This window comes from Rhincodon typus, chromosome 5, assembly GCF_021869965.1.
Source record: "Rhincodon typus isolate 14 chromosome 5, sRhiTyp1.1, whole genome shotgun sequence".
Lineage (NCBI taxonomy): Eukaryota > Metazoa > Chordata > Chondrichthyes > Orectolobiformes > Rhincodontidae > Rhincodon > Rhincodon typus.
In genome coordinates, this window is record NC_063336.1 from 74,553,728 (window position 1) to 74,580,090 (window position 26,363).

Genomic DNA, 26,363 nt, shown 5'->3' on the forward strand with positions numbered 1-26,363 from the left:
TGTGTGTGTGTGTGTGTGTGTGTTTGTCTCGGTGTGTGTGTGTGTGTGTTGGTGTGTGTGTCTCGGTGTGTGTGTGTCTCTCGGTGTGTGTGTGCGCGTGTGTGTCTCGGTGTGTGTGTCTGTGTGTTCGTGTGTCTGTCTGTGTGTGTGCATCTCTGTGTGTGTGTGTGTCTCTCTGTGTGTCTCGGTGCGTGCGTGTCTGTGGGTCTGTGCAACTGCACGTCTCTTTGTCTGTGTGTGTGCGTCTGCCTGTCACTGTGTCTGTGCGCGCGTCTGTGTGTGTGCATGTGTCTCTGTGTGTGGTTGTGCCGGAGTGTGTGTGCGTCTCTGTGTGCGCGCCTCTGTGTGTGTGTGTGTGTGTGTGCATCTGTGTGTGTGCGTCTGTGTGCGTGTGTCTATGTGTGCCTGTGTCTGTGTGTGCGTATGCGTGTCTGTCTCTGTGTGTGTGTGTCTGTCTCTGTCTCTGTGTGTCTGTGTGTGTGGGAGGGCAGAGTTTATGGATGACGCAATGATTGGCTGGGTGGTTGATAGCGAAGATATAGTTTACAGGAAGATATAAAAGAGTTGGTCAGATGAAATTTAATCTTGAAAAGTGAGAGGTGATGCACTTTGGAGGGAGTAACAAGAAAAAGCAGTATTCAATGAATGGCAGGACACTAGGAAACTCAGAGGAACACAGTGATCTTGGGGTGTTTGACCCCAGATCCTTGAAGGTGGCAGGACAGGTTAATAAGGTAGGTAAGGCAGCATATGGGGCATTTGCTTTTAATGTCATGCCATAAATTATAAAAGCATGGAGGTTATGTTGGAGTTGTATGAAACTTTGGCTAAGGCCACAGCTAGAGTAGGCAGTTCTGGTCACCACACTACAGGAGGGATGAGACTGCACTAGAGAGGGTGCAGAGGAGATTCACTGGGATGTTGCCTGAGATGGAGTACTTCAGCTATGAAGAGAGGCTGGATAAGCTTGGGTTGCTTTCTTTAGATCAGAGAAAGCAGAGAGGGGACCTGATTGAGGTGTATAAGATTATGAGGTGCATGAGAGAATGGATAGAAAGCAGGTGTTCCTCTTAGGGCCAATGAGAGGGCTTCATTTTAAAATGAAAGACAGGAAGTTTAGACTGGATGAAAGGAAATACCTTTTTCACCTGGAGGTAGTGGTAGTTGGGAATGCACTGCCTGGGGGGGAGGTGGGGGTTAGTTGAGGTGGGATACCTCACAATCTTTAAAAAGTACATGGCAGACTTATTGGGGTAAAGGCCTCTGGTGGCCTCTTCTGAGTGTATGACTCTAACACAATGATACAGATGTAGGCTAGCCGTCCCAGAGAACAGATTGGAAGACACAAGCTGGGGTAAGGTATTGTTTTTGCACAGGGAGTGCACGATGGGGACCCTGTTACTCTCCCAAATCTCTGACTTTACAGGAAGAGTGACATTCCCAGAAGCCAATCAAGGCCCACAAAGTCATCTTGTTGCAAATGGAATTCTCTATGGTTGGAGGGCAATTCACTATGTGGGACAACTGCACAGTCAAATTAGTGGGGCCTGCCTATGTCTGATTGGGGAAGGAGTGGAAGGTGCCTCTTATTCAGGCACTCAATACATGATTGACATTGGGATTTGGAAGGGGATGGTCTGTCGGAAGCTACCCCTTACACATTCTATTAATTCTCTTCTCTCCTGGTGGACCTCACACTGCCCACATTCCCTTTTCTCTGCAGATCCATTGTTAATCACTGGTGGAGGCTCCAGTCTATTACTGGTATTGATTAACAATGTTTCTCTTAATGCAGATCAAAAAGACAGATGGATTAAATACTAACCTAAAAACTCCAAGCAATTCGCAAAGTGCAAAGACAATTACTTGATTCTTGAGAGATTATTGCATTCTATCAAAAAGAAATGCAAGCTTTCAGTGACAAAACAAATGTGACCTTTTGCCACGCATAAAATTTGTATGACACCTACCTGCTTTTTTGCTCAGCTTATACAGAAAAGTTTGGCGAGGATCAGAATGATCGCGACACGTCAGCTGAAGCAGGGATCCAGACTTCTTCCACTTCTGCATAAACCAGAGTCCTGGTCATGAAGTAGTACAATAAGACATAAAAGTCAATCCAGCATGAGATATCAAAGAAATTATACAATGTGAGATATATACAAGCTTAACTTCAGTTTGAAGAGTTTAATTCTTAAAGCAAATTTTAGAGAAAAAGATGATGTTGCATTTGGGGCCACCAATGTTGCTCTTCACTTTTCTCATTTTGTGCAATTTCTCGATGTACTCTATGCTAATCAATAGAAATTGGTTAGTACAAAGTCGAAAGTTTCATTAAAGCATTATGCAATTCCACAGATGGAGAACTAGGTGGACCATGGTCTCTATTCATTCAGCAATTCTTACGTTCCTCTGAATGCTTTTCAAGGTGCATGAAAATACAGAGCAATTATCCATCTAATTCATCAGTTAAACAGCAGTTTGGTCCTTCTCTGCAGGTAACAGATAACCTCTTCCATGACAAATGGATAAATGCATTTTCTTAGAACAAATATGAAGAATTCCAGATGCTGGAAATCCAAAACAAAAAGAGAGAGTGCTGGAGAAACAGCAGGTCTGGCAGTATCTGTAGAGAGAAAATCAGAGTCAATGCTGAGTTCAGTGATCCTTTGTAAGAACTGAAAATAGCTGGGAAAGGGCGTACTGAACTCAAAACATTAACTGTTTTTCTGTCAACAATTGCTGCAGATCTGTTATGTTTCTCCAGCACTTTGTTTTTAAAATACATTTCCATGACGTGGAACTGATTCCTTATTCTCCAAGATGAATACTTTAGCACAAGAACTGATAAAATTGCTCAAATTCAAAAATATTGATATTAATTCAGCCACCTACTTAAACTAAAATGGTAAAATAAAATGGTTAGCCAATCAGTTTTATTTTTACAAACTGAATGGGCAAAATCGAATCCCAGGCATTTTCCAGGAACAGTGTAAATAAAAAATGATCTCCATAATAATCAAATAATAGTCCATAATAGTCAAAGTGGATTTGCAATTTTTTTTTTCCCTGTCACTCTTGAAATAAGAGACCTGTTTTTCTTCCAATGAATAATTTCCACCTGTTTTTCTTTCTGTTCTATATCTGCCACATAATGCTGTGAGATAAGCAAATCTTCAAGGTTACACCTATCTATTAAGGGCCAAACAATTACTAGTACATCAAAGCAGGTTTGGTTCAATCACCTGTGATATCAGGAGTATAAATGCCACACAAGATACATTCTTAATTGGTTGTTCAAAGGCTTCTTCAACTGCATTGCATTTTTACACCAAGCAAGAGAATGTCAGTATTTGGAAATACTGGGATAATTTGTGTTCTTCTAAACGCTCAGCAATAGAGGCTATCTCCACAGAGATCTTCAGAGTTATGGGGTCATATTCACGTAGCACAGAAACAGACCCTTTGGCCCAACTTGTCCATGCTGACCGGGTTTCCTGAACTGATCTAGTCTCATTTGCCTGCATTTGGTCCACATCCCTCTAAATCTTTCCTGTCCATGTACCCGTCCAAATGTCTTTTAAATATTGAAACTGTACTCACCTCTACTATTTTCTCTGATAGCTTGTTCCATATATGTACCACCCTCTGTATGAAAAAGTTGCTTCTCAGGTCTCTTGTAAATCTTCTGCCCCTGCCTATCCCCACCACCCCACCTTAAATCACCTCAATTTTGTTAAAACAGACTGAATATGTAAAATTTCTGTCTCAGTAACTCTGCCATTATAACAACCCCAATACGGTCCAGGCTAGTGATGCAACACAATGAATTGTGAGCTTTTATTGCTTGTCACTGATTCCTGAGGAACACCACTAGTCACTAGGACATGTTTCTTCTGCTGTGATTAGCAAGATTAGGGAATTTTCTTGACACGCCCCTGAACCTCCAGTGTCCCAGGTCAGTTTAAAAACTGACTAGATTGAACACTGATTTATAATTATCTGCAATTTACTCAATGAAGGGACAATGAAAGCAGATTCAACAGTAACTTTTAAAAGGGAGTCAGTGTCGCTGGGTCAAAAACCTGGAATTCCCTCCCCAGTAGCATTGTTGGTCAATCCACAGCAGTTCAAAAAGGCAGCTCACCACCACCTTCTCAAGGGCAACTAGGGATGGTCAAGAAATGCTGGCCAGCCAGCAACACCCACATCCCACAAATGAATTAAAAAAAGATAAATACTTGAATGATAATAGAAATTGTAATCTGTAGAAAATGAACAGGCAGTGCGTCAAGTTATGTAGCTTTACCAAAGAGCTGGCACAGGCAACATGGACCAAATGCCTTTCTTCTTGTGATACATCTACAAAAGAAGCTAACATTTTGGATGCTAACTTTGACGAGAGTCTAAACATATATAAATTCCTGTTCAATTCAGATGCTTCCTGACTTGCTGCCCAGCACTGTGTCCAGCATTGCTTGTTTCAGAATTTCAGCATCACATTTAGGCCTTTAAAAAACATATTGAAATGATTTGTCACAGATTCTTTGATTATTAATACTTAAATCAAACTTCATTCTATATATAATATTTAAAATTGTGAAATGATCCTTTCTTTTCATTTCTTTTGATAATTGAGTGCAATTTCTACCCAGATCTATATGCAGAACAGAGGTATATCTTTGTGGCCCATTTTTTGAAGATATGCTTAACTAGGTTCTAGTCATGCAAAAAGCAGTTTAGCATCTATAGCAAAATAATACGGCAAAATTGCTGATTTGACATTACTTTTATATTATGAGGATTTGAATTCAGATGATGTTTTACAGCAGTTATATATGGCCTTGACGAGGCCGCACCTGGAGTACTACATGCAGTTTTGGTCTCCCTGTCTAAGAAAGGATACACTTGCCATAGGAGTGCAGTGGAGTTTCATTAGGTTAACAGTGGAAATGGCAAGACTGTCGTGTGAGGTCGGATTGGTTTAGCTGGGCCTATATTCTTCAGGATGGAAGGGGATCTGTTGAAATGTATAAAATTCTAACAGAATTAGACATAGACTAGATGTGGGGAGGATGTTTTCCCTGGCTGAGGAGTCTGGAACCAGGGGTTACAATTTCAGGATACTGGGTAGGCTATTTAGAACTGACATGAGGAAAGATTTCTGCAGTCAAAGAGTACTGAACCTGTGGAATTCTCTACCACAAAAGCCTGGGGATGCCAAATCACTTAATATATTCAAGAATTTTTTACAAAAAAAAAGTTTCAAGGGACAAAGCAAGGATATGGCATTGAGATAGAGGATTGGCCGTGATCATATTCAATGGTGGAGCAGGGCTTGATGAGTTGAATGGCCTAATCATGCTTCTGGTTTCTTTGTTTCCTCTGAATCTAGAGGAAAGAACGAATCAAATCCAATATTTTAAACTCTGACACTTAGAGAGAACGTTGGTAAATCGCTGCTTTCCAGAATCTTCTGAGTTACCTTTCTGTGAAATACTTGTATGTTGCATGAGCACATTGGGTGTACATCCTTGAGCTTGCTCAATCATTCAATTAGGTCAAGGCTGATAAGTATATTGACTGCATTTACCTGCCTTAGCCGCATATCTTTTATCTCATTGCATAATATCGAGTTATTTCATAATTATCTTCAAAGTTTCATTGACCGAGTATCTACAACCTTTTGGAGTAGAGCTCTTCACTTTTGCACTATCCTTTGTGAAAGCAGTATTTCACAACTTTGTTTCCAACTGACCTTGTTATATTTTAAGGTTATGATTTTTATTCTTGTTACCCTCTTATGGGGAAATAATTACTTTATTTCTGTTGAATCAAGAACAAAGAACAAAGAAAATTACAGCACAGGAACAGGCCCTTTGGCCCTCCAAGCCTGCACCGACATGCTGCCCATCACAACTAAAACCCTCTACCCTTCCAGGGACCATATCCCTCCATTCCACTCCATGTATTTGTCAAGACGCCCTTTAAAAGTCCCTATCGTATCTGCTTCCACTACCTCTCCTGGCAGCGACCCACCACCCACTGTGCAAAAAACTTGCCTCATACATCACCTTTAAACCTTGCACCTCGCACCTTTGCACAACAGAAATGTGGAGGTTGTTTAGAGAGCAGTTGCTACAGGTACTGGATAGGTTTGCCCCACTGAGGCAAGGAAAGGATGGTAAGGTGAAGGAACCTTGGATGACAAGGCATGTGGAACACCAAGTCAACAGGAAGAAGGAAGCTTACTTAAGGTTGAGGACGCAAGGATCGGACAGGGCTCTAGAGGTCTACAAGGTAGCCAGGAAGGAACTGAAGAATGGACTTAGGAGAGCTAGAAGCGGGTATGAGAAAACCTTGGCATGTACGATCAAGGAAAATCCCAAGGCTTTCTGTATTTATGTGAGGAACAAGAGGATGGCCAGAGTGAGGGTAGGACCCATCAGGGATAGTGGAGGGAACTTGTGAGCGGAGTCAGAGGAGGTAGGGGAGGTCCTTAATGAATACTTTCATTACTTAGCTTCAGTATTCACCAGTGAGAGGGATCTTGACGTTTGTGAGGACAGCATGAAACAGGCAGATATGCTCGAACAGGTTGATGTTAGGAAGGAGGATGTGCTAGATATTTTGAAAAACATGAGGATAGATAAGTCCCCTGGGCCAGACGGGATATTCCCAAGGTTGCAATGGGAAGCGAGGGAAGAATTTGCAACTTTCCCCAGCTCTTCTCCAATCTTTCCCTAAACACTCTTCAAGCTTACCCTTGTAAAATTGTAGGCTTGAAAAGAATTTAGAAAGATTAGTTATTACAGAAATTAAAAAACCCTAAGCTTTTTGGCTGTCTGCTAACTTGTACTGTATACTATCACAAGTGTTCACACTATTGCAAAAACTAATTATTGCTCTTGGAAGAGAGGAAAAAAACAACAGGTTAAAACAAAGTCATCTATAACCACATAAAATTTCTCGGTTTTCTGTCATTTGTGGGAATTCTGAGACCTTGGAAATTTGTTGAAATAGAACCAAAAAACCCTTTTCACTAGCGCAATTTAATGTTTGGCCATGCAGTTTAATATTAAGCTTGTTAGTTGATAGTTGATAGTTTAATTAATTTTATTTTGTTGTTCCTCTGTTAGAATGTGAAAAAAGCATGTTGGACTTGAGTTTTTTTAGTTAGAAGTCCTGAAATCTTCAAGGTACATGAGCTGTGTCATCAACAGTGAAAACAAAAATGGAAAAGGTTTGTGCTAAGGCTAAAAATCAAATGAGTTATAGGCTGTGCAAGCTACCTGGACATTGAACTTGCCATATTTGATTAGACTGACTCTTAATTTCAAGAGTTTTGGTATGTTCTTGGGAGTCTGGTCATTCTTAGTTTAGAAAGCACAAAAAGAAAATCAGATAGTTTTACAAATATATGACCGTAGATGTTATCAAAATGCCTGGTCTTTTACCCAAGCAGAATAACGAAATTATTCCTTGAAATCTGGTGATTAGGTACTGCAATTTATTACTTCTCACTTATGCTAACTTAACACTCTCCTTCCTAACCTGCTGTGATCCCTCATCAAAGTTTCTCTCAATTTCTTTGCCCTTGAGCATTACTACCTTACCTGCAAACTCCCATTCTTCTCACGCCCATCAATATGTTGCCTCCAAAACATATGCCTATGTTTCCTACAACTTCATGTTTGCATCTCTCCAACCAGGCTTTCACCCTATCACAACACTGATATAGGCCTGATTATAGTCACAGATGACATCCTATGTATCATCACTGTGGTAAACTATTTCTCCAGACCTTTCTCAAGCCTTTGATAAGGTTGATCTGCCTTCCTGATGCCTTTCCTTTCTTGCCCACTGAGATGAAGCTGACACTTCCTAGTTCTAGTCTTATTCATAGAACATAGAACAGTACAGCACAGTACAGGCCCTTCGGCCCACAATGTTGTGCCGAACTTTTACCCGAAACCTAAGGTCTATCTAACCTCCACCGCTACCTTATACTATCATCCATATGCCTATCTAATAACCGTTTAAATGCCCCTAATGAGGCCGACTCCACTACCCTCTCCGGCAATGCATTCCACGCCCCTCTGAGTCAAGAACCTACCTCTGACATCTCCCCGATATCTACCTCCTTTCACTTTAAAACTATGTCCCCTCGTAAAAGCTACCTCCACCCTAGGAAAAAGTCTCTGGCTGTCTACTCTATCTATACCTCTGATCATTTTGTACACCTAATTCATTGTGTGCTGGCCAGAACCACTATCATACCTTATCCAACTCTTACAACATTACCTCGGAGGTCCCCAAGGATCAATCCTTGGCCTGTTATTTCACATCTAGAATCTGTCCCTCAGCAACATTAAACAAAAGCACACCAGTTATCCCTTACAGCCCATCCCAGTAGCCCTTGGGGAGAGTCAGGTGTTGCCTCCCTGAAATCAGTAGTTGCTAGCAATGCCTGTGTCCCAAGAATGAAAAAAAAATTAAATATAGTTGGTAGATAAGACAAATTCGTGTTGTTATATAATAACTCACACTGAATTCCATTATTCTTCTGATGGTGCTGCACATTTATGTAAATACTTAATATGCGTTCTTGATCAAGATTAAAGTTGAGAACACAATAAGAAATCATACATGTTGTACCAAGCACCAACTCCAGTTAATAGTGTGACAGTTCTGGATGAAATGATCGAATCCAATTCAAGGCTATTTTGGACAGTTTGTAAGCTTAATACAAAAGCCTCTATTAAGTATTAAAAGACATACAAATAATTTATTAGATAAAAGTGATCATATTATTGCACAAAAAATTTCCTCTCCATGGGATACTCCAAAGGTCTGAATGTTTTCTTGAACATTTTCATTTTATCTGCAAGTCTGATTTTGGTACTTTACAATGGCTTGCTGCTTTCTCAGCCACTCTGTTTCGGCAGTGACATGCTCCTCTTGCAGGATGTGGGAGATCAGGGAGGCTTCCAGTATCCCTGGTAGCTATGCCTGTGAGAAGTGAACCTGGCTGCAGCTCCTGACAGACCGTGTTAAGGAACTGCAGCTGGAGCTGGATACACTCAGGATCATCTGGGGTGCACAGAACATCATTGGTAAGAGCTATAGTGAAGTGGTCACTCCTAAGGTGCAGGCTGCAGATAGCTGGTGACTACCAGAACAGGTAAGGGGGCAAGGCAGATAATGCAGGATTCCCCTGTGGCTATTCCCCTCAATAACAGGTACATCACTTTTTGGGGGGTTGACCTTTCATGGGCTAGCAGCAGCAGTCAGGTCAGTGGGCTGTGACCACCTCTGAGGCTCAGAGGGAAAGGGTGCAGTCAGACAGTGCGATACTGATAGGTGACTCAATTGGGAGGGGGACAGACTGGAAATTCTGTGGCTGCAGAAGAGATACCAGGATGGTGCGTTGCCTCCCGGGCGCCAGGGTCAAGAATGTCTCTGAATGGTTGCAGAACATTCTGAAGGGGGACGGTGAACAGCCAGAGGTCATTGTGCACATCAGTACAAATGATATAGGTAGTCAAAGGGATGGGGTCCTGCAAAATAAATATAGGGAGTTAGGTAAGAAGTTAAAAAGCAGGACCTCAAGGGTAGTGATCTCTGGATTACTTCCTGTGCCATGTGCCAGTGAAGATAGAAACAGACAGATAGGCCAGATGAATGCGCAGTTGAGGAGCTGGTGTAGGGGGCAAGGCTTTTCAGTTCTTGGATCTCTTCTGGGGTAGAGGTGACCTGTACAAGAGGGACGGGTTGCACTTGAACCGGAGGGAGTCCAATATCCTCGCAGGGAGACTTGCTAGTGTTAACAGGGAGGTGGGGGTGGAAACACTGAATAAGAGAGGGCCATGAAGAAGTCAGGGAAAAGTACATTACCCATTGAAAGCAAGTTAACTATTCAGGATAGCCAGGGGCACAGTAAAGGGAGGGAATCAACTTCTGGTTTAAAGTGCATTTATTTCAATGCATGAAGCCTGACTGGTAAGGCAGATGACCTCAGATTGGCTCTGGTGACTGGGATGTCACAGCCATAACAGAAACATGGCTGAGAGAAGGGCAGGAATGGTAGCTCAACGTTCTGGGATATGGAAGCTACAGGCATGACAGAAGTACAAGTGAGTGAGGAGGGGGAGTTGCCCTTTTGATAAAGGAGGTCATAACAATAGTCCTTCGAGAGGATATTCTTAAGGGATCATCAAATGAGGCCATATGGTTAGAACTTAGAAACAAGAAGGGGATGGTCTCTCTGTTGGGACTGTACTATAGACCCCAAATAGCCAGCGGGTACTAGAGGAGCAGATGTGTAGAGAGATTGCAGATACCTGTAGGAATAATAGCGTAATACTGGTTGGAGATTTTAATTTCCCCTGTATTGACTGGGGCACCCAGAGTGTAAAGGGCCTGGACGGGGTGGAATTTGTCAAATGTGTCCAAAAAGGATTCCTAAATCCTAATTAGAAGGGTGCAATACTGGACCTCTTCTTAGGAAATGGGGTTGGGCAAGTGACTGAAGTGTCAGTTGGAGAATGGTTGGGGTCCAGTGACCATAATTCTCTTAGTTCTAACAACAGTTATGGAAAAAGATAGGACAGGTCCACAGGTTAAGGTGCTAAACTGCAGCAGGGCCAATTTTGGGGCCATTAGGCAGGATCTAGCAGAGGTTGACTGGGTGGGTCTGTTTGAAGGAAAAGGAACAACTGGCAAATGGGAGGCTTTTAAATGTGTTATTTCAAGAGTCCAGGGACAGTATGTCCTGTTAGGGTGAAGGGAAAAGGTGGGAGGTTTAGGGATCCCAGGCTGATGAGGGATATTGAGACTCTGGTCAGGAAAAAGAAGGCATACATTGGGTTTAATGAATTAATGAAGTGAATCCCTAGATGACTGTAAAAACTGTAGGAGCACACTTAAGAGAGAAATCAGAACAGCAAAAAGAGGGTATGAGATGGATCTGGCAGATAAGGTTCAAGATAATCCCAAAGGTTCCATATTAAGAGTAAAAGGGTGGCTGGGGAGAGAATAGGTCCCCTTAAAGATCAGCATGGCCGTATATGTGTGGAGCCACAGGAGATGGGGAAGATTTTTAATGAATATTTCTCCTCAGTGTTTACTGAGGAGATAATCAGGGATGTTAAGGAAATAAAACAAACAAGTATAGATGTTTTGGACCACATACACATTATCAGAGACAAGGTGTTTGTAGCCTTAAAGCGCATTAAGGTGGATAAATCCCCTGGGCCTGATCAAGTCCATCCACGGATGTTGTGGGAGGCTAGGACAGAACTTGCAGAGGCCCTTGCAGATATTTTTGCTTCATCTTTAGCCACTGGTTAAGTTCCGGAAGACTAAAGGATGGCTAATGTTGTTCCATTGTTTAAGAAAGGTAGCAAAGACAAGCCAGTGACCTTGACATCAGCGGTAGGCAAGATACTGGAGAAGATACTGAAGGACAGAATCAACCAACATTTGGAAAGTCAAGGTCTGATCAGGGATAGTCAGCATGGATTTGTGTGTGGGAATTCACGTCTGACAAATCTTTTAGAGTTTTTCGAAGAGGTAACCAAGAGGATACATGAGGGTAGGGCAGTGGATGTTGTCCACATGGACCTTATGTAAGGCCTCTGACAAGGTCCTGCATGGCAGGCTAGTCATGAGAGTTAGGTCATATGGGATCCAGGAGAGCTAGCTAATTGGATTCAAAATTGGCTCGATAGTAGGAAGCAGAGGGTGATGGTTGAAGGTTGTTTCTCGTACTGGAGGTCTGTGACCAGTGCTGTGCCACAGGAATCAGTACTGGGACCTTTATTATTAGTTATTTATACAAATGATCTGGATGAAAATGGACAAAACATGATTAGTAATTTTGCAGATGACACAAAAGTAGGAGGTATCGTTGATAGCGAAGAAGTTTATCAAAAATTACAGAGGGATCTTGATCAGATGGGGAAGTGGGCTGAGGATTGACAAATGCAATTCAATACAGATATGTGTGAGGTGTTGCACTTTGGAAACTCAAACCAAGGTGGGACTTATGCAGCAACTGGTAAGATCCTGAGGAATGCTGTGGAACAGAGGGGCCTAGAAGTACACCCATATAGTTCATTGAAAGCGGCGTCACAGGTGGACAGGGTGGCGAAGAAGGCATTTAGCACACTGGCCTTTATTGGTTGAGGCATTAAGTATAGGAATTGTAGTGTTATGTTACATTTATATAAGTGGTGGATGAGGCTGCACTTAGAATATTGTGTACAGTTTTGGTCATCTTGTTATAGGAAAGACATAGTTAAACTGGAAAGTATGCAAAGAAGATTTACCAGGGGGTTGCCAGGACTAATAGGACTGAGTTATAGGGAGAGGTTCGACAGGATAGGACTTTATTCCTTAGAACATAGGAGAATGAGGGGTGACCTTATGAAGGTGTATAAAATCATGAGAGGCATAGATAGGATGAATGCATATAGACCTTTTCCCAGGGATACAGAGTTGAAAACTAGAGGGCATAGGTTTAGGGTGAGAGGGGATAGATTTAAGGAGGACCTGAGTGGCAACTTCTTCATGCAGAGAGTGGTGCGTATATGGAATGGGCTGCCAGGGAAAGTGGTTAAAAATTTTTTTTCAAAATTTGGATAGGTACATGGATGGGAAGGATTTAGAGGGATATGGACCAAATGCGGGCAATTGGAACTAGCTGAGTGGGCACCATGGTCAGCATGGACCAGTTTGGGCCAAAGGACCTGTTTCCTTGCTGTATTTACTCTATGACTCTATGATTGTGAACACAGTTACAATGAAGGACAGTGTGAACTTTAAAAACCATCCCCTATCCCTACCCTAGGTATTATATTCTACAGTCCGCTGATTTGTACTCTGACCTGATGTCTGACATTTTTATTTTATTTTATTTCACATCTCATTATGTAATTTCAAATTTTGTTCATCTTTCTCCTATCTTTGCCATGTATTACTTATCCTTTTGTGTGTCTTCAAGACACTTCAGTTGGCTCCCTTGCTATGTAATTAAACTATTTTGACACTCACCCAACTTCTCAGGAAGATAATTATTTTCTACTGGGCAAATTAGTATCCATGACAGTTAACTTTTACTGTTGTTCTTCTATTCTTTGTTTTGCTATAGCGAGTTTCCACATTATTACGGTCAAAGATCCACATTTATAATATTACCCTGTCATGTCTCTTTACACATGCCACAGACTCCAATTTGATTTCCTGTGTTGCATGCTGTTCGAAATATTTATTGTTTCTTGTCCAAACCCTTGGAAGAAGTTTTGACTGAACAGTAAGGTGCTGTCATTCTTTCATTCTCTTGATGGTGCACACATCTATCTAGAATTATTTAGTTATTTATGAGGTTTAGACCTTTTGGTTGTTCTATAGCTACTACACAACAACAGATTTTTGCTTACCTGTATTAACGAGTGTGCTACTGTTGTATAATGTCCCCAGGTGAGGCCCAGACAGTGAAAGGAAAGTGTGCAGTTTGTTCAAATAAAATTTAAACCTTTGTCTTGTAAGAACAGATCGAATAATCAAGTTACCTAAGGAGTGCCCTATGAAACTGTTAGAGAAAGAGAGAGAGAGAGAGAGAGAGAGGGGGTTAGGTGCAATTAGAAACACAATTCTGTATATATCTTCTTTTGTGATATCAATAGGTCATCAACATCTTTCTTTCAGTGAAAATTAATTTCTGCTTCATAGTTGCCAAATGCCAGTTTTTGCTAAATGGTCCTGGCTTTCAGCTTAGTGTAAACTCTATATATATATATACTGTGGTGTAGTATCTGGGCCTACCTGGAATGGTTTAATTCACATTGAGTACACAGCCCAATTGTTACTTAAGGAGTCATACAAAAAAGTTGCAGTGAGTTGGGAAATGGATCACCTAGGGAATTTCATTTGAATGAGTTGATACAAAGTTGAATATCTTTTGTGTGAAGTAAATCAATTTGGCTTTACATTAATGCAAAATGTACAACACAAAAGTGAAGTCCAGTTTTGCCTGAAAGGAATACAATAAAGATTTGATGATTTCCTTATGCTGAAAGCTGCATTTGATTCAAAAGTGACACCTGAGATTGAGCAGTAGTCTTAAGGTGCTAACCATACCGATAAATGAAACTTTACTTAACTTCCATGCTTATACAGATACCGGCACCAGTGATTTAGAAGTTCTTATCAAAAAATCTGACAGGATTTTGAAAGTGAAACGCCCTATAAAAAAGTATCACGGCAGAGATGGCATGCATGGTAAAGCCTACAATATTTTTTTAAAAATCCATTCATGGAATTCCCAGAAGGTACAGCAGAGAATGCCATATCAACTGTGTGCATGCCAACTCTCATAGAATAGTTAGGTTAATGCTATTCTCTCACTTTTCCCCTTAGGCGTGCAATACTTTCCCTTCAGACACTGACTCTGCTGAGTATTTCCAGTATTTCTCTTTTTAGTTCAGAGTTCCGGGCCAAAAATAAAAAATCTACCCTGATAGGCAAGATTTTTGTAGTTGCTTTCCCATCAGTAGAGTGAATCAGACTGAAAAAAAAAACTTTGAAATGCATGTTATTTATATTGCTGATTTATGCTCTAATGATATTAACAATAATGTCAGAATACAGATACTGGAAATAAATAAGCACGTACACCGTATTTACATAGTATAGGGCATTTTCTTAATGTGCAATGGCATTTCAGATTTTTCTAAAAAGTCAATTCAAAGTATCAGGGTATAAAATTGAAATAATTTTCAGCCAGCGCAGTTTGTCATCACCAAATACTTCCAGCCACATGTAAAACAGCATCCAAGCTACCTTCGGTCTGTAAACTAAAAGGGGAGAATTAAAGTTTACATTCACCACTATACTCTTGGACTTAAGGAAGAAAAGAAAACAATTGACATAGTCGTAAGAACCTATGGTGTTCGAGGTAGTACGTTGGGATGGGTACAGAATTGGTTAATGGGCAAAAAACAGCAAGTGGGGATAAGGGATTCTTCTTGAGCGGGGTTCTGCAGGTACCAACGTTGGGACCTCAACTGTTTGCAAAATATAATGGCTTGGAGGAAGGTCAGAAGATACAAGACAACAGGTTATAGTCCAACAGGTTTATTTAGAATCACAAGCTCTTCGAGTGTTACCCCTTCGTCAGGTGAAGTTCAGTGACTTGAAGAAAGGAAATTAATGGACTGTAGCCAAATCCGCACTTGACACAAAAAAAATGAAAAATTGCGAGGGACTGCAAAGTTTGCAGACAGATACTAATAGGTTAAGTTGCTGGGCAAAAAGTTAGAAAATGGAGTGGGAAAATACCAAGTTGTTTATTTTGGAAGGAAGAACTAAAGAATAGAGTATTATTTAAATGGAGAAAAACTACAGAAAGCTGCAACAGAAAGTGACTTGGGGATACTCATGTCCAAAATACAGAAAGCTAGCACACAGATGTAGTAGGTAGTCAGGAAGCCTAATCAAATTTTGGCTCTTACCTCAAGGGGGTAGAAGTATAAGAGTAGGGACATCTTATTACAACTGTATAAGATACTGGTGAGACCACATCTGGAGTACTGTGAGCAATACTTTGGTCACTTTATTTGAGGAAGGATGTTACTTTATCAATGCAGGTCAGAGAAGGTTCACTAGAATGATCTCCAGTTTAGAAGAATTGTTTCACGAGCAAAAGCTAAACAGGTTGCAACTCTACTCAGTGGAGTTTAGAAGAATTAAAGGTGATCTCTTCAAAACATATCAGATTTTTGAAGGGCTTGACAGGGCAAGTCCTGAGAGAATGTTTCCCCTTGTGGGTGAGTCTAGGTCCAGAAGGCTTAGTTTCAGAATAAAGAGGCACAAATTTAAGACTGAGATGATAAGGAATTTCTCCTCTCAGGGGGTTGAGAATCTTTGGAACTCCTTGTCATAGAGAACTGGGGTCACAGTCCTTGTGTATCTTTTAGCATGAGATAAGCAGATTCTTGATCAGTAGGGGAAATCAGGGTTCCGGGGAAGAGGCAGATTAGCAATGATCCTATTGAATGTCAGAGCAGGCTCAAGGGGCCTGTTTCAGCTCCTATTTGTGATGGCAACGATGTATAAAAGATAGTATTGTAAAAAAATTAAATAGGAAACAGTTTTAAGAAGTTAAATGTTGTCAATGTTTTTAATTAACTCAACTTAGAAAATAATGCGTGTATTTTTTACAAAAATACAATGAATTTAATAATTGAATGAACTATACTTTTTATGGGTATGGCCACTAGTAATTAACTTCCTCTGTTGTTTTCTACTTGCCAACTCCTGAATTTTGGTACAGCCAAATCCAGCCTGGCTAGCCCTGGTTCAAGATTGTATTTTGGCCAGTTAATCCTGTTTATATCAAAGTAGAATAGCTGACTTTGCAAGTGACTGGAAAAAATTCCTTACAAAGTAGCTGTTATGTGCTTGCCTTCAGTACCTAGATTGAGAAAGAACAAGCCAAAGCCAGGTACAATGCAGAAGAAAACGGCTACGTGAAATAGCAGAAAAAAGAGAATTGGATTGTCAAAGCAAATTTCAAGAAATGGAAAGGAGGTGGTAAAGCAGGAGGACTTAGAATTTCAGACGCCAGGAAGATAGCAGCTACAGTAGGATATCAATTCAATGATTCTTTCTTATCTACTGAATATGCATAGAGAACTTGGAAACAACAATAACTTTAAGATCATTTGGAAATTTTACATACCAAGAAAAAAATGATACTTTAAGAGCATCTCTCTTGAAAGTAATGATAACCATATCCACCTGTATTTTGTGTGAAACAAAATACTGCAAACATTGTAAATATTAAATAAAATCAGAAAATGCTGCAGAAACTCAACAGGTTTGGCAGCATCTGTGGAGAGAGAAACACAGTTAATATCTTGAGTCCAATATGACTCTTCTTCAGAAGTCCTGTATTTCTTGCCAGCTTACCTGATTTTGGAAACTGTAAGGTTGTAAATTTGAATGTACTGTATTATCTCATCCAAAAGTCGATCTGTCATGGATTCAAAGTCTGCAAATGTGTCATTCTATGGAAAAAGATGATAAATATTCAATATATAAACTTTATTTTCAGATTTGACCAAGATGTTCAGTGAAACTCTCTTGTAACAGTGTTCACCGAAAAAAGACAGTTGTGGCGGAAATCACAACATCACAGGTGTGGGGACAAGCAGTTATGTTGATGCGGTAGGACAACGGATGTTAAATGTTTGTAAAGAGATCCTAGCCACGGCAGAAAACACAGTATTTTGGATTGGTACCTGGTAACAGTAGATGGATAATGTACCCTTATGAAACCACATTAAATAAATCCTGACACAAAAAAAATCTCGAAAACAGGTAAAGAAAGAAATCCTGAGAGAAAGAAAATTATTCTAATGCAGACGCTAACTTGTATCTTTATAATTGATTGTTAAATGTATTTGATTTTCACATCAATACTTTGATATTTGGAAATGATTAAAAAATAATTTTGATGTCAGTATTCATAAGAATCAAAAATTTTGCAGAATTGCCTCACAAATTTGAAGAAAGTGCAGTCCTTCAGCGTAGTGCCACCTGCTTATAATCAAAAGAGTGGCTAAGGTAAATACTGGTCCTTTAGAGGATGAGAAGGGAACTTAATAATGGGAAATGAGGAAATGGCCAAAGCACTGAAGAGGAATTCTGTGTTGGTCTTCACAGTGGAAGATGATTAATTGATGACAAGGTTGCTATGGCAGGTGAGGACTGAGAAACAATCATTATCACTAAACAGATAGTGTTGGGTAAGTTATTAGGGATAAAGGTAGACAAGTCTCATTGCCCTGATGGAATGCAACCCAGGATACTAAAAGAGATGGTGTGGGGAACAGCAAAAGTGCTTGTGGTAATTTACTAAAATTCACTGGAATCTGGGGCGGTTCCGACAGATTGGAAAAAAAAAAATGTGATGCCACTGTTTAAAAAAAAGGCAGACAAAATGTGGGTAACTTTAGGCCTGTTAGCTTAACTTCTGTCATGGGGCAAATGCTTGAATTTTATCTTTAAGGAAGAAATAGCAAGACATCTGGATAGAAATTGTCCCATTGGGCAGATGCAGTGTGGGTTCATGAAAGGCAGCTTATGTTTAACTAATTTACTGGAATTCTTTGAGGGCATTACGAGCACAGTGGACAACGGGGAGCCAGTGGATATGGTGTATTTGGATTTCCAGAAAGCATTCGAAAAGGTTCCGCATAAAAGGCTGTTGCATAAGATAAAGGTGCACTTCGTTACCGGTAATGTATTAGCATGGATAGAGGATTGGTTAACTAACAGAAAGCAAAGGATGGGGATAAATGGGTGTTTTTCTTGTCTGAGATCAGTGACTAATGGTGCCCCTCAGAGGTCAGTATTGGGACTGCAATAGTTTACAACTTACATAGATGATTTGGAGTTGGGGACCAAGTATAGTGCGTTGAAGTTCATAGATGACACTAAGATGTGTGGTAAGCAAAATGTGCAGAGGACACAAAGTCTGCAGAGGGATATAGACGGGTTAAGTGAGTGGGAAAGGGTCTGGCAAATGGAGTATAATGCTTGTAAATGTGACATCATCCAATTTGGCAAGAATTGCAGCAAAATGGACTATTATTTAAATAGTGAAAAATTGCAGCATGCATAGAGGGACCTGGATGTCCTTGTGCATGAATCATAAAAGTTGGTTTGCAATTGCAGCAGGTAATTAAGAAGGCAAATGGAATATTGTCATTTTATTGCTAGAGGGATGGAGTTTAAAAAACAGGGAGTTATGCTGTTTAGGGTACTGGTGAGGCCACACTGGAGTACTGTGTACAATTCTGGTCTCCTCACTTGAGCAAGGATGTACTGGCACTGGAGAGAGTGCAGAGGAGGTTCAATAGATTGATTCTGGAGTTGAGAGGGTTGGTTTATCAGGAGAGATTGAGTAGACTGGGACTATACTTATTGGAATTTAGAAGAATGTGGGGAATCTTATAGAAACATAAAATTATGAAGGAAATAGATAAGACGGGAGCAAGGACGTTGTTTCCACTGGCAGGTGAAGTTAGAGCTAGAGGGCATAGCCTCAGAATAACAGGGAGCAGACTTAGGACTGAGTTGAGGAGGAACTTCCTCTCCCAAAGGGTTGTGAATCTGTGGAATTCCCTGCCTAGTGAAGCAGTTGAGGCTACCTTCTTGAATGTTTTTTTTAAGGCAAGGATACAATTTTGATCAGTAAAGGAATTAAGGATTATGGTGAAAAGGCGGGTAAGTGGAGGTCAGTCCATGAAAAGGTCTGCCATGATCTTATTGAATGGCAGAGCAGGCTTGAGGGGCCTACTCCTTCTCCTATTTATTATGTTCTTACATTCTAATATTTTGTTTTCCTGGTTATTTTTCTAGGATAAACTTAAAAATGGATGTGTTTGATATGACTATTTAGAATACATCACAGAATATAGAGGTCTGTTATGACACATTCCACCTACTAATCAGCAGCATACATTACAAGACGAACATTCAGCACTCTCGCTACATTTGACAAGCACATTTATGTAAAGATACCTAATTCCTTCTTTTGAGCTTAAAGGATACTTAGTGGAAGTTTCCAGTGCCTGGTGACACATGAAGTGTCCCTCTCTTCTATTGTCTGTCTGGAGCTAAATATTTGGCTCTACAGTATAATTTTGTTTTATATCCAGTTGATATTCTCCACATATTTTACACTTGTGGAAGATTCGGAAGCACAGTGGGTGAAGCATACCCCTGCCCGAGACAGAAAGTCTGGGCTCACCAGGACTTGATGGCTGCTTCAGGTGTATTCATAATGTAGTAAAACTTGTAAATCCTTCCAACGTTCGCTGTTTGCAGAGATTAGAGATGGAAAAGATTTGTGGTCAGCCATGAAAAGCGAAGAATATTGGAGACTTTACCATTACTGTTCATATGCATGAACTAAGCATACAAAGTGTGTTGCCACTGCAATATTGATGCCTTTGGTCAGGAGTGGCTAGGTTGGCTGGATGCATCAGATCAAGTTGTATTTAAACTGCTGTGCTGTAGTGAAACAAGACCTCAAGTGCTGCGTCCATATCTGACAAAAGAATGATGAAAGAGATATTAAAGTTTTCGATGGGTGCATAAAGCAGGTGATGTCCAAGACCTGACCTTCGTGATGTACATAACATTAAATACAGCCAAAAAACAAATTTCCAATATTCCTTTAGATTAAATTGAAGAAAAAGAGAGGTCACAGCTCAAAACTGGTAAAAGTCAAATTTGGACTGTTTGGAAGTTCATCTTCACATTTTAAAGAAAATCAGCTCAAGAAACAGATTCCCGGTTAGAACAGCAGAAATGAAAGTATTTGAAGAAGGATAACGATGCAGTATTCACGATTGAGCAGTAAATTTGGGTGAATTGTGTTCCTCATTCAAAACTTTCATGTAGCAGATTTCATGTTAATTCTGTATGTAAAATGCACTCCTGAATTTGCTTATCATTTAAAGTTTTTGAGATTTGTTGCTCGGGCTGTGGACAAGGTTGAAAACTTGCTTTCCGAGCCAGTGTGTTTAATTGCAGACGTTTTGTCACCCTGCTCGGTAACATCGTCAATGTGCCTCCAGTGAAGCACTGATGTTTTGTCCCACTTGTTATTTATATGCCTCCATCTGCTGCAGTGGTTGGCATCACTTCTGGTTCTGTTTTTCAGTGGTTTGTATATCAGGTCCAGTTCAATGTGTTTGTTGATGGAGCTCTGGGGGTTGGAATGACAGACCTTCAGGAATTCTCTGGCGTGTCTCTTTTTGGCTTGTGCTATTATGTGTCTTGTCCCAGTCGAATTCGTATCCTTCTTTGTCCTTGTGTATCGAGACTAGTGAAAATTGGTCATGTCCCTTGGTGGCTAGTTGGTGTTCGTGTATCCTTATTGTCAGTTTTCTTCCAGTTTGGCCTATGTAATGTTGGTCACAGCCCTTACATGGTATTTTGTATACTACGTTAGTTTCATTGGTTGTTGGGTATGGGATCCTTTACATTCGTCAATAGCTGTCGCAGGGTGGTTGTTGGTTTGTGGGCTACGCTGATGCCTAGGGGTCTGAATAGTCTTGTGGTCATCTCTGATATGTCTCTGGTGTACGGTAGGGTGATTAGTGCGTCTGGCCGTGTTGTCTTCTTGTTGTGGTCTGTCACGGAGGTAATGGCGGATTGTTTATCATTCTGTGACCGTCATTCTTACAGATCCAATGGATACATAATTTCATAATCTCCATCTTCCCATCACAAATGCTTTGAGAAAATTTCTATCGGCTCACCACGGTAGATCTATCAGTAGTTAACATGCCTGACTCCTGATTTTTGAAATAAATTTTTAAAAAAGTTCGAACAGCACCTGGAGAATTGAATGCAGTCTGGTCCCCTGACTCAGTGAAAGATATACTTGCCATACAGTGCAATGAAGGTTCAGCAGACTAAGTCCAGGGATGTAGGTGGGGGTAGACTGCTTTATGAGACTTGACTACTATTTGGAAAGGGACAGATAAATTAAGAATAGTCAGCATTATTTTGATAAGGTAAGATCATATCCGACAAAGTTAATTTTTTGAGGAATTAACCAGGAGAATTGATGAGGGCAATGCAATGGATGTTGTCTAAGTGGAGTTTAGTAAGGCTTTTGACAAGGAAACATTGAAGGCTGTTAAGAAAACTTCAGACCCATGCTACACAAGTGGATGTAACAAGCTTGATTCAAAATCAACTCCGTGACAAGAAACAAATAGGAATGGTCAACAGATAATTGACAGTCTGGAAAGCAGTTTCCATTGGTGTTTCCACAGGTGATTTAGACTTAAATTTAGATCCCTTCTGTTCTTTTACCTCTTTTTTTTTTAAAAATAGTGGGGTTGCAACAAAGCAAATCAGGTATTCTACAAATACTAAAATAGCACACAGGAAAGACAGAATTGGGCCCTGGCTATCAAGGGCATAACAAGGTAAATCCATGGGTAATGACCATGGAAATGCCACAAATATTGTGGAGGTAGTCGGCATCACTAGCTGTTAGGAAGATCAATGTAGTAGATTTGTATTAATGGAAAGATGAAACAAGCTTTAAAAATTGTACTCCTATCCCAAAGTCCATGTCTTTGTCCAAGAAAAGCCATGGTCAGTCCTATCACTGTCCCTGTTGCACAGCTCTGTATCTAGTGCTGAAACAGAAGTACATTTTAGGTATGATGACAGTTTTCTGAAATGTTTGAGTCATGTGACAGTGCCTCCTTCAGGCAGTGTAGATAAATTCTGTTTCTGTGTTGTTTCACAGTTCCTGGGAGCTCTTGTCCAGAGATCAATGGTTACATTTTGCAGGATTTGTCCTGACAGTGGAATTGGGAGTGCAAGAGACGTGCAATAGCTTACTTCAGTTGTACCCCAAACCAGCATAGGCAAGCGTTAATTGTAAAAGCTGACCCTGACTCTGTCACTCAATTTCACTCCTGCAGCAGATGCCCAATGAACTTGAGCTTATCCTTCCCTTTGTGGGGATTGGCTGTGTATGTTACTACTGTCCCATATCTCCATCAAATTACTGGAACGGGCGGGTATTAGCTTTTGCTTCTACAGTTACTTCACTGCTCTAAACATTGAAGATGTATAAATCAGAAACGAGCCAAAGAATTACATTCTTGCTGTTGAGTAGAATTGGGGTGTGAAGAGAATTGCAGGGATTTGTAACCCTAGACATTAACATAGTCAGCTGTTGGAAAGCTGTTGAGCTCCCAAACTGGGGTATTTAAAGGTGGGAGATGATGAAAAATCTTTGTAAATCAGTTGTTTCGCATAGCTAGAGTATTATCAACAACTGAGTGCCACATATTAAGCAAGTAATGATGTCCTTAGAGTGCAGAGGGCATTTCTTTGAATACTACCAAGGATGGGAGATTGCAATGAGCTTTGTTGGGTACATTAGCACTGTTGTTTTTGAAACAGCGAAGGTTAACAGGTGACAGTTTGTGAGATAATAGGATTTTAGTGGCATGATTCCCCTTGCTGAGCAAGTTAGCAAGTGGAAGCCATGGATTCAAAATCATTGGGAAAAGCCCGGAAGGAGAGAAAAGTATTTCTTAAAAGCATTAGATGCTTGTTGTAAGCTTGGAAAAGAGCGATCAGTCTTCAGAATGTTCAGTCTTCAGTTAGTTTTTAATGGGATAGGATAGGTGGTTTGGGTATGGAAGTCATTGAGTTGTGCAATTTGCTTTTTGAGCTGTGGATGAATATTCAAGAGGATCAAACCTTTATTAGGTTCTTAGAACCCATGCTGGCTTGAGTGCTTGATGGCTGCAAAGGATGGCAGAGATAAACTATTTTCTTTTGAATGGTGTAGTGACTAAACACTAGGCTGGCTATGAAATTCTGTGCTACAATTGCACAGTCAAATTAATCTTGATTAAGTTTTTTGAGGAAGTAACCGAAAAGACTGATGACAGCAGAGCGATAGACGTTGTTTACGTGGACTTTAATAAAGCCTTTGACAAGGTTTCACATGGTTGACTAATTAGCAAAGTTAGATCACATGGGATTCAGGGAGACCTTACCAAATAGGTACAAAATTGGCTCGACAGTAGGAGCAAAAGGTGGTGGTGGAGGGTTATTTCTCAGGCTGGAGGTCTGGGACCAGCGGTGTTCTACTGGATTGATACTTTGGTTTGTCATTTGGATGAAAATTCAGGAGTCATGGTTGGTAAGTTTGTGGATGACACCAAAATTTGGGGTGTAGTGAACACTGAAGGTTATCTAAGATGACAAAGAGATCGTGATCAGTTGGGTCCTTGGGCTGAGGAGTGGCAGATGGAGTTTAATTTGGATAAATTGCATTGCATTTTGGTAAAATAAACAAGGGCAGGACTTATACAATTGATGGTAGGGCCCTGGGTAGTGTTGTAGAACAGAGACACCTAAGGGATCAAGTACATAATTCTTTGAAATTTGTGTCAGATATAAACAGGGTGGTTAAGAAAGCATTTAGCACGCTTGCCTTCTTGGCTCAGACCTTTGACTATGGGAGTTAGGGCATCATGTTGAGGTTGTACAGAACATTGGTGAGGCCTATTCTGGCGTATTGTGTATAGTTCTGGTTGCCCTGCTATAGGAAGATATTATTAATTTGGAGAGGCTTCAGAAAAGATTTACCAGGATGTTGCCAGGAATGGATGATTTGAAGTATAAAGATACACTGGATAGCCTGGACTTTTTTCACTAGACCGTATGAGGTCTATAAAATCATGAGGGGCATAGATAAGGTGAATAGCAAGGGTCTTTTCCCTAAGATGGGGGAATTCAAAACATGATTTGGATGTAGGAGTGCAAGGATGGATTAGTAAGTTCGCGAGCGATACGAAGGTGGGTCGAGTTATGGATAGTGCGGAGGGCTGTTCTAGGTTACAAAGGGACATTGATAGGATGCAGAGCTGGGCTGAGAACTGGCAGATGGAGTTTAACCCTGAAAATTGTGAGGTGATTCATTTTGGAAGGACAAACTTGAAAGCAGAATATAGGGTTATCGCAAAGATTCTTGGCAGTGTGGAGGAGCAGAGGGATCTTGAGATTCATGTCCACAGTTCCCTGAAAGCTGCCACCCAGGTGGATACAGTTGTTAAGAAGGCTTATGGTGTGTTAGCTTTCATTAATAGAGGGATTGAGTTCAAGAGCCGTGAAGTTATGCTCCAGCTATACAAAACCCTGGTTCGGCCACATCTGGAGTATTGTGTTCAGTTCTGGTCACCTCATTACAGGAAAGATGTAGAAGCGTTGGAAAAGGTGCAGAGAAGATTTACCAGGATGTTGCTTGGAATGGAGGGAAGGTATTACGAGGAAAGGTTGAGCGCGCTATGGCTTTTCTCTTTAGAACGACGAAGGATGAGAGGTGACTTGATAGAGGTGTACAAAATGATCAGAGGTATAGATAGAGTGGGCAGCCAGAGACATTTTCCTAGGGTGGAGGTAGCTATTACGAGGGGGCATAGTTTTAAAGTGAGTGGAGGTAGATATAGGGGAGATGTCAGAGGTAGGTTCTTGACTCAGAGGGGCGTGGAAGGCATTGTCGAGAGGGTAGTGGAGTCGGCCTCATTAGGGGCATTTAAGCGGCTATTAGATAGGCATATGGATGATAGTATAAGGTAGGGTTGGAGGTTAGATAGACCTTAGGTTTAGGGTAAAAGTTCGGCACAACATTGTGGGCCGAAGGGTGTGTACTGTGCTGTACTGTTCTATGGGGGCATATTTTTAAGGTGAGAGGAGAAAGATTTAAAAGGACATTAGGGGAAATTTTGCTTTTACACAGGAAGTATTTTGTTATCTGGAATGAACTGCCAGAAGGAGTGGTGGATGCAGGTACAGTTACAGGATTTAAAAGACATTTGAATCAGCACATGCATAGGAAGACTGGAGGGATATGGGCCAAACACAGGCAAGTGGGACTAGTTTGGTTTGGGAACATGGTCACCATGGACTAGTTAGACGGAAGGGTCTGTCTCCATGTTGTATGACTCTTTGATTCTATAATTTAAAAATACCTCTACCACTTCAACAATCTAATTTAATTACCACTCACTTATTCTCAGTGAATTACACTAAAAGCTTCAGAGTTGAATTACACAAAACATGTCCATCCTTAGAGATTTCTGATTAATCCAAAAGAATTTTGATTGTCTATAGACTTGTTACCAATCAGGTCCAAGACTCATATTTCACATCAAACTGAGTACTTGCATAGATTAAAACAACTCTTAGTTATTTGAAAGTTATAACTGAACATTGAGCTGAATGAGCTAAATATTTAACATTTTAAGTCAAAGCCCTGTGGCCAGTGAAACGTGGGACTCACTTGAACAAATCAAGTCCACTATCTTGGTCTACTAAATTTCAACTCTAATAAAATTCATTGCACTGGCAGATCAACTAATGATCGATTTGAAAACAACATTAGTTTACCTGATTCCTCTCTGACATAAGGAACTCTATTTGGGTTCCTGGTAAACCAAGTTCAATATAGGTTTTTACCAAACGAAGATCTGCACTGTTTCCTGCAAGCAAGCAAAACAAGAACATTTTTGTTTAAATTGATGGGTTTTTTTTAAAAAAAAAGTTTGCTTTACATTAGGTTTGCTACATATGGACATTACTGCCGTGGTTTAGGAACTCTGAAGATTTACTGGACCAAATACTACATGGACATTTTTCTTGAGTAATAAGGAAATAACATTGTGTCCCACTACATTTTTCACCATGTAAGAACAAAGTAATGTAGGAAATAGATTAGCCAACTCAAATTAATAAAACAA

The 26,363-nt window shown here is 40.5% G+C and overlaps 1 protein-coding gene across 6 annotated transcripts in view; it reads right to left on the reverse strand.

Annotated features, from left to right (window-relative positions):
* The window catches only part of fam135a (family with sequence similarity 135 member A), a 312,830-nt gene that overhangs the window by 3,833 nt on the left and 282,634 nt on the right, over positions 1 to 26,363 (reverse strand). For 4 of the 6 annotated variants that reach the window (XM_048597297.1, XM_048597296.1, XM_048597298.1 and 1 more), the window contains 4 exons: positions 26,014 to 26,105; positions 16,975 to 17,072; positions 13,443 to 13,594; positions 1,971 to 2,081 (listed from right to left, as the gene is read on the reverse strand). In XM_048597297.1, coding sequence (XP_048453254.1) covers positions 1,971 to 2,081; positions 13,443 to 13,594; positions 16,975 to 17,072; positions 26,014 to 26,105 — 453 coding nt within the window. Of the gene's footprint in view, positions 1 to 1,970; positions 2,082 to 13,442; positions 13,595 to 16,974; positions 17,073 to 26,013; positions 26,106 to 26,363 lie in introns of those variants that run through there. The other 2 variants (XM_048597300.1, XR_007262130.1) reach the window with 2 other exon arrangements.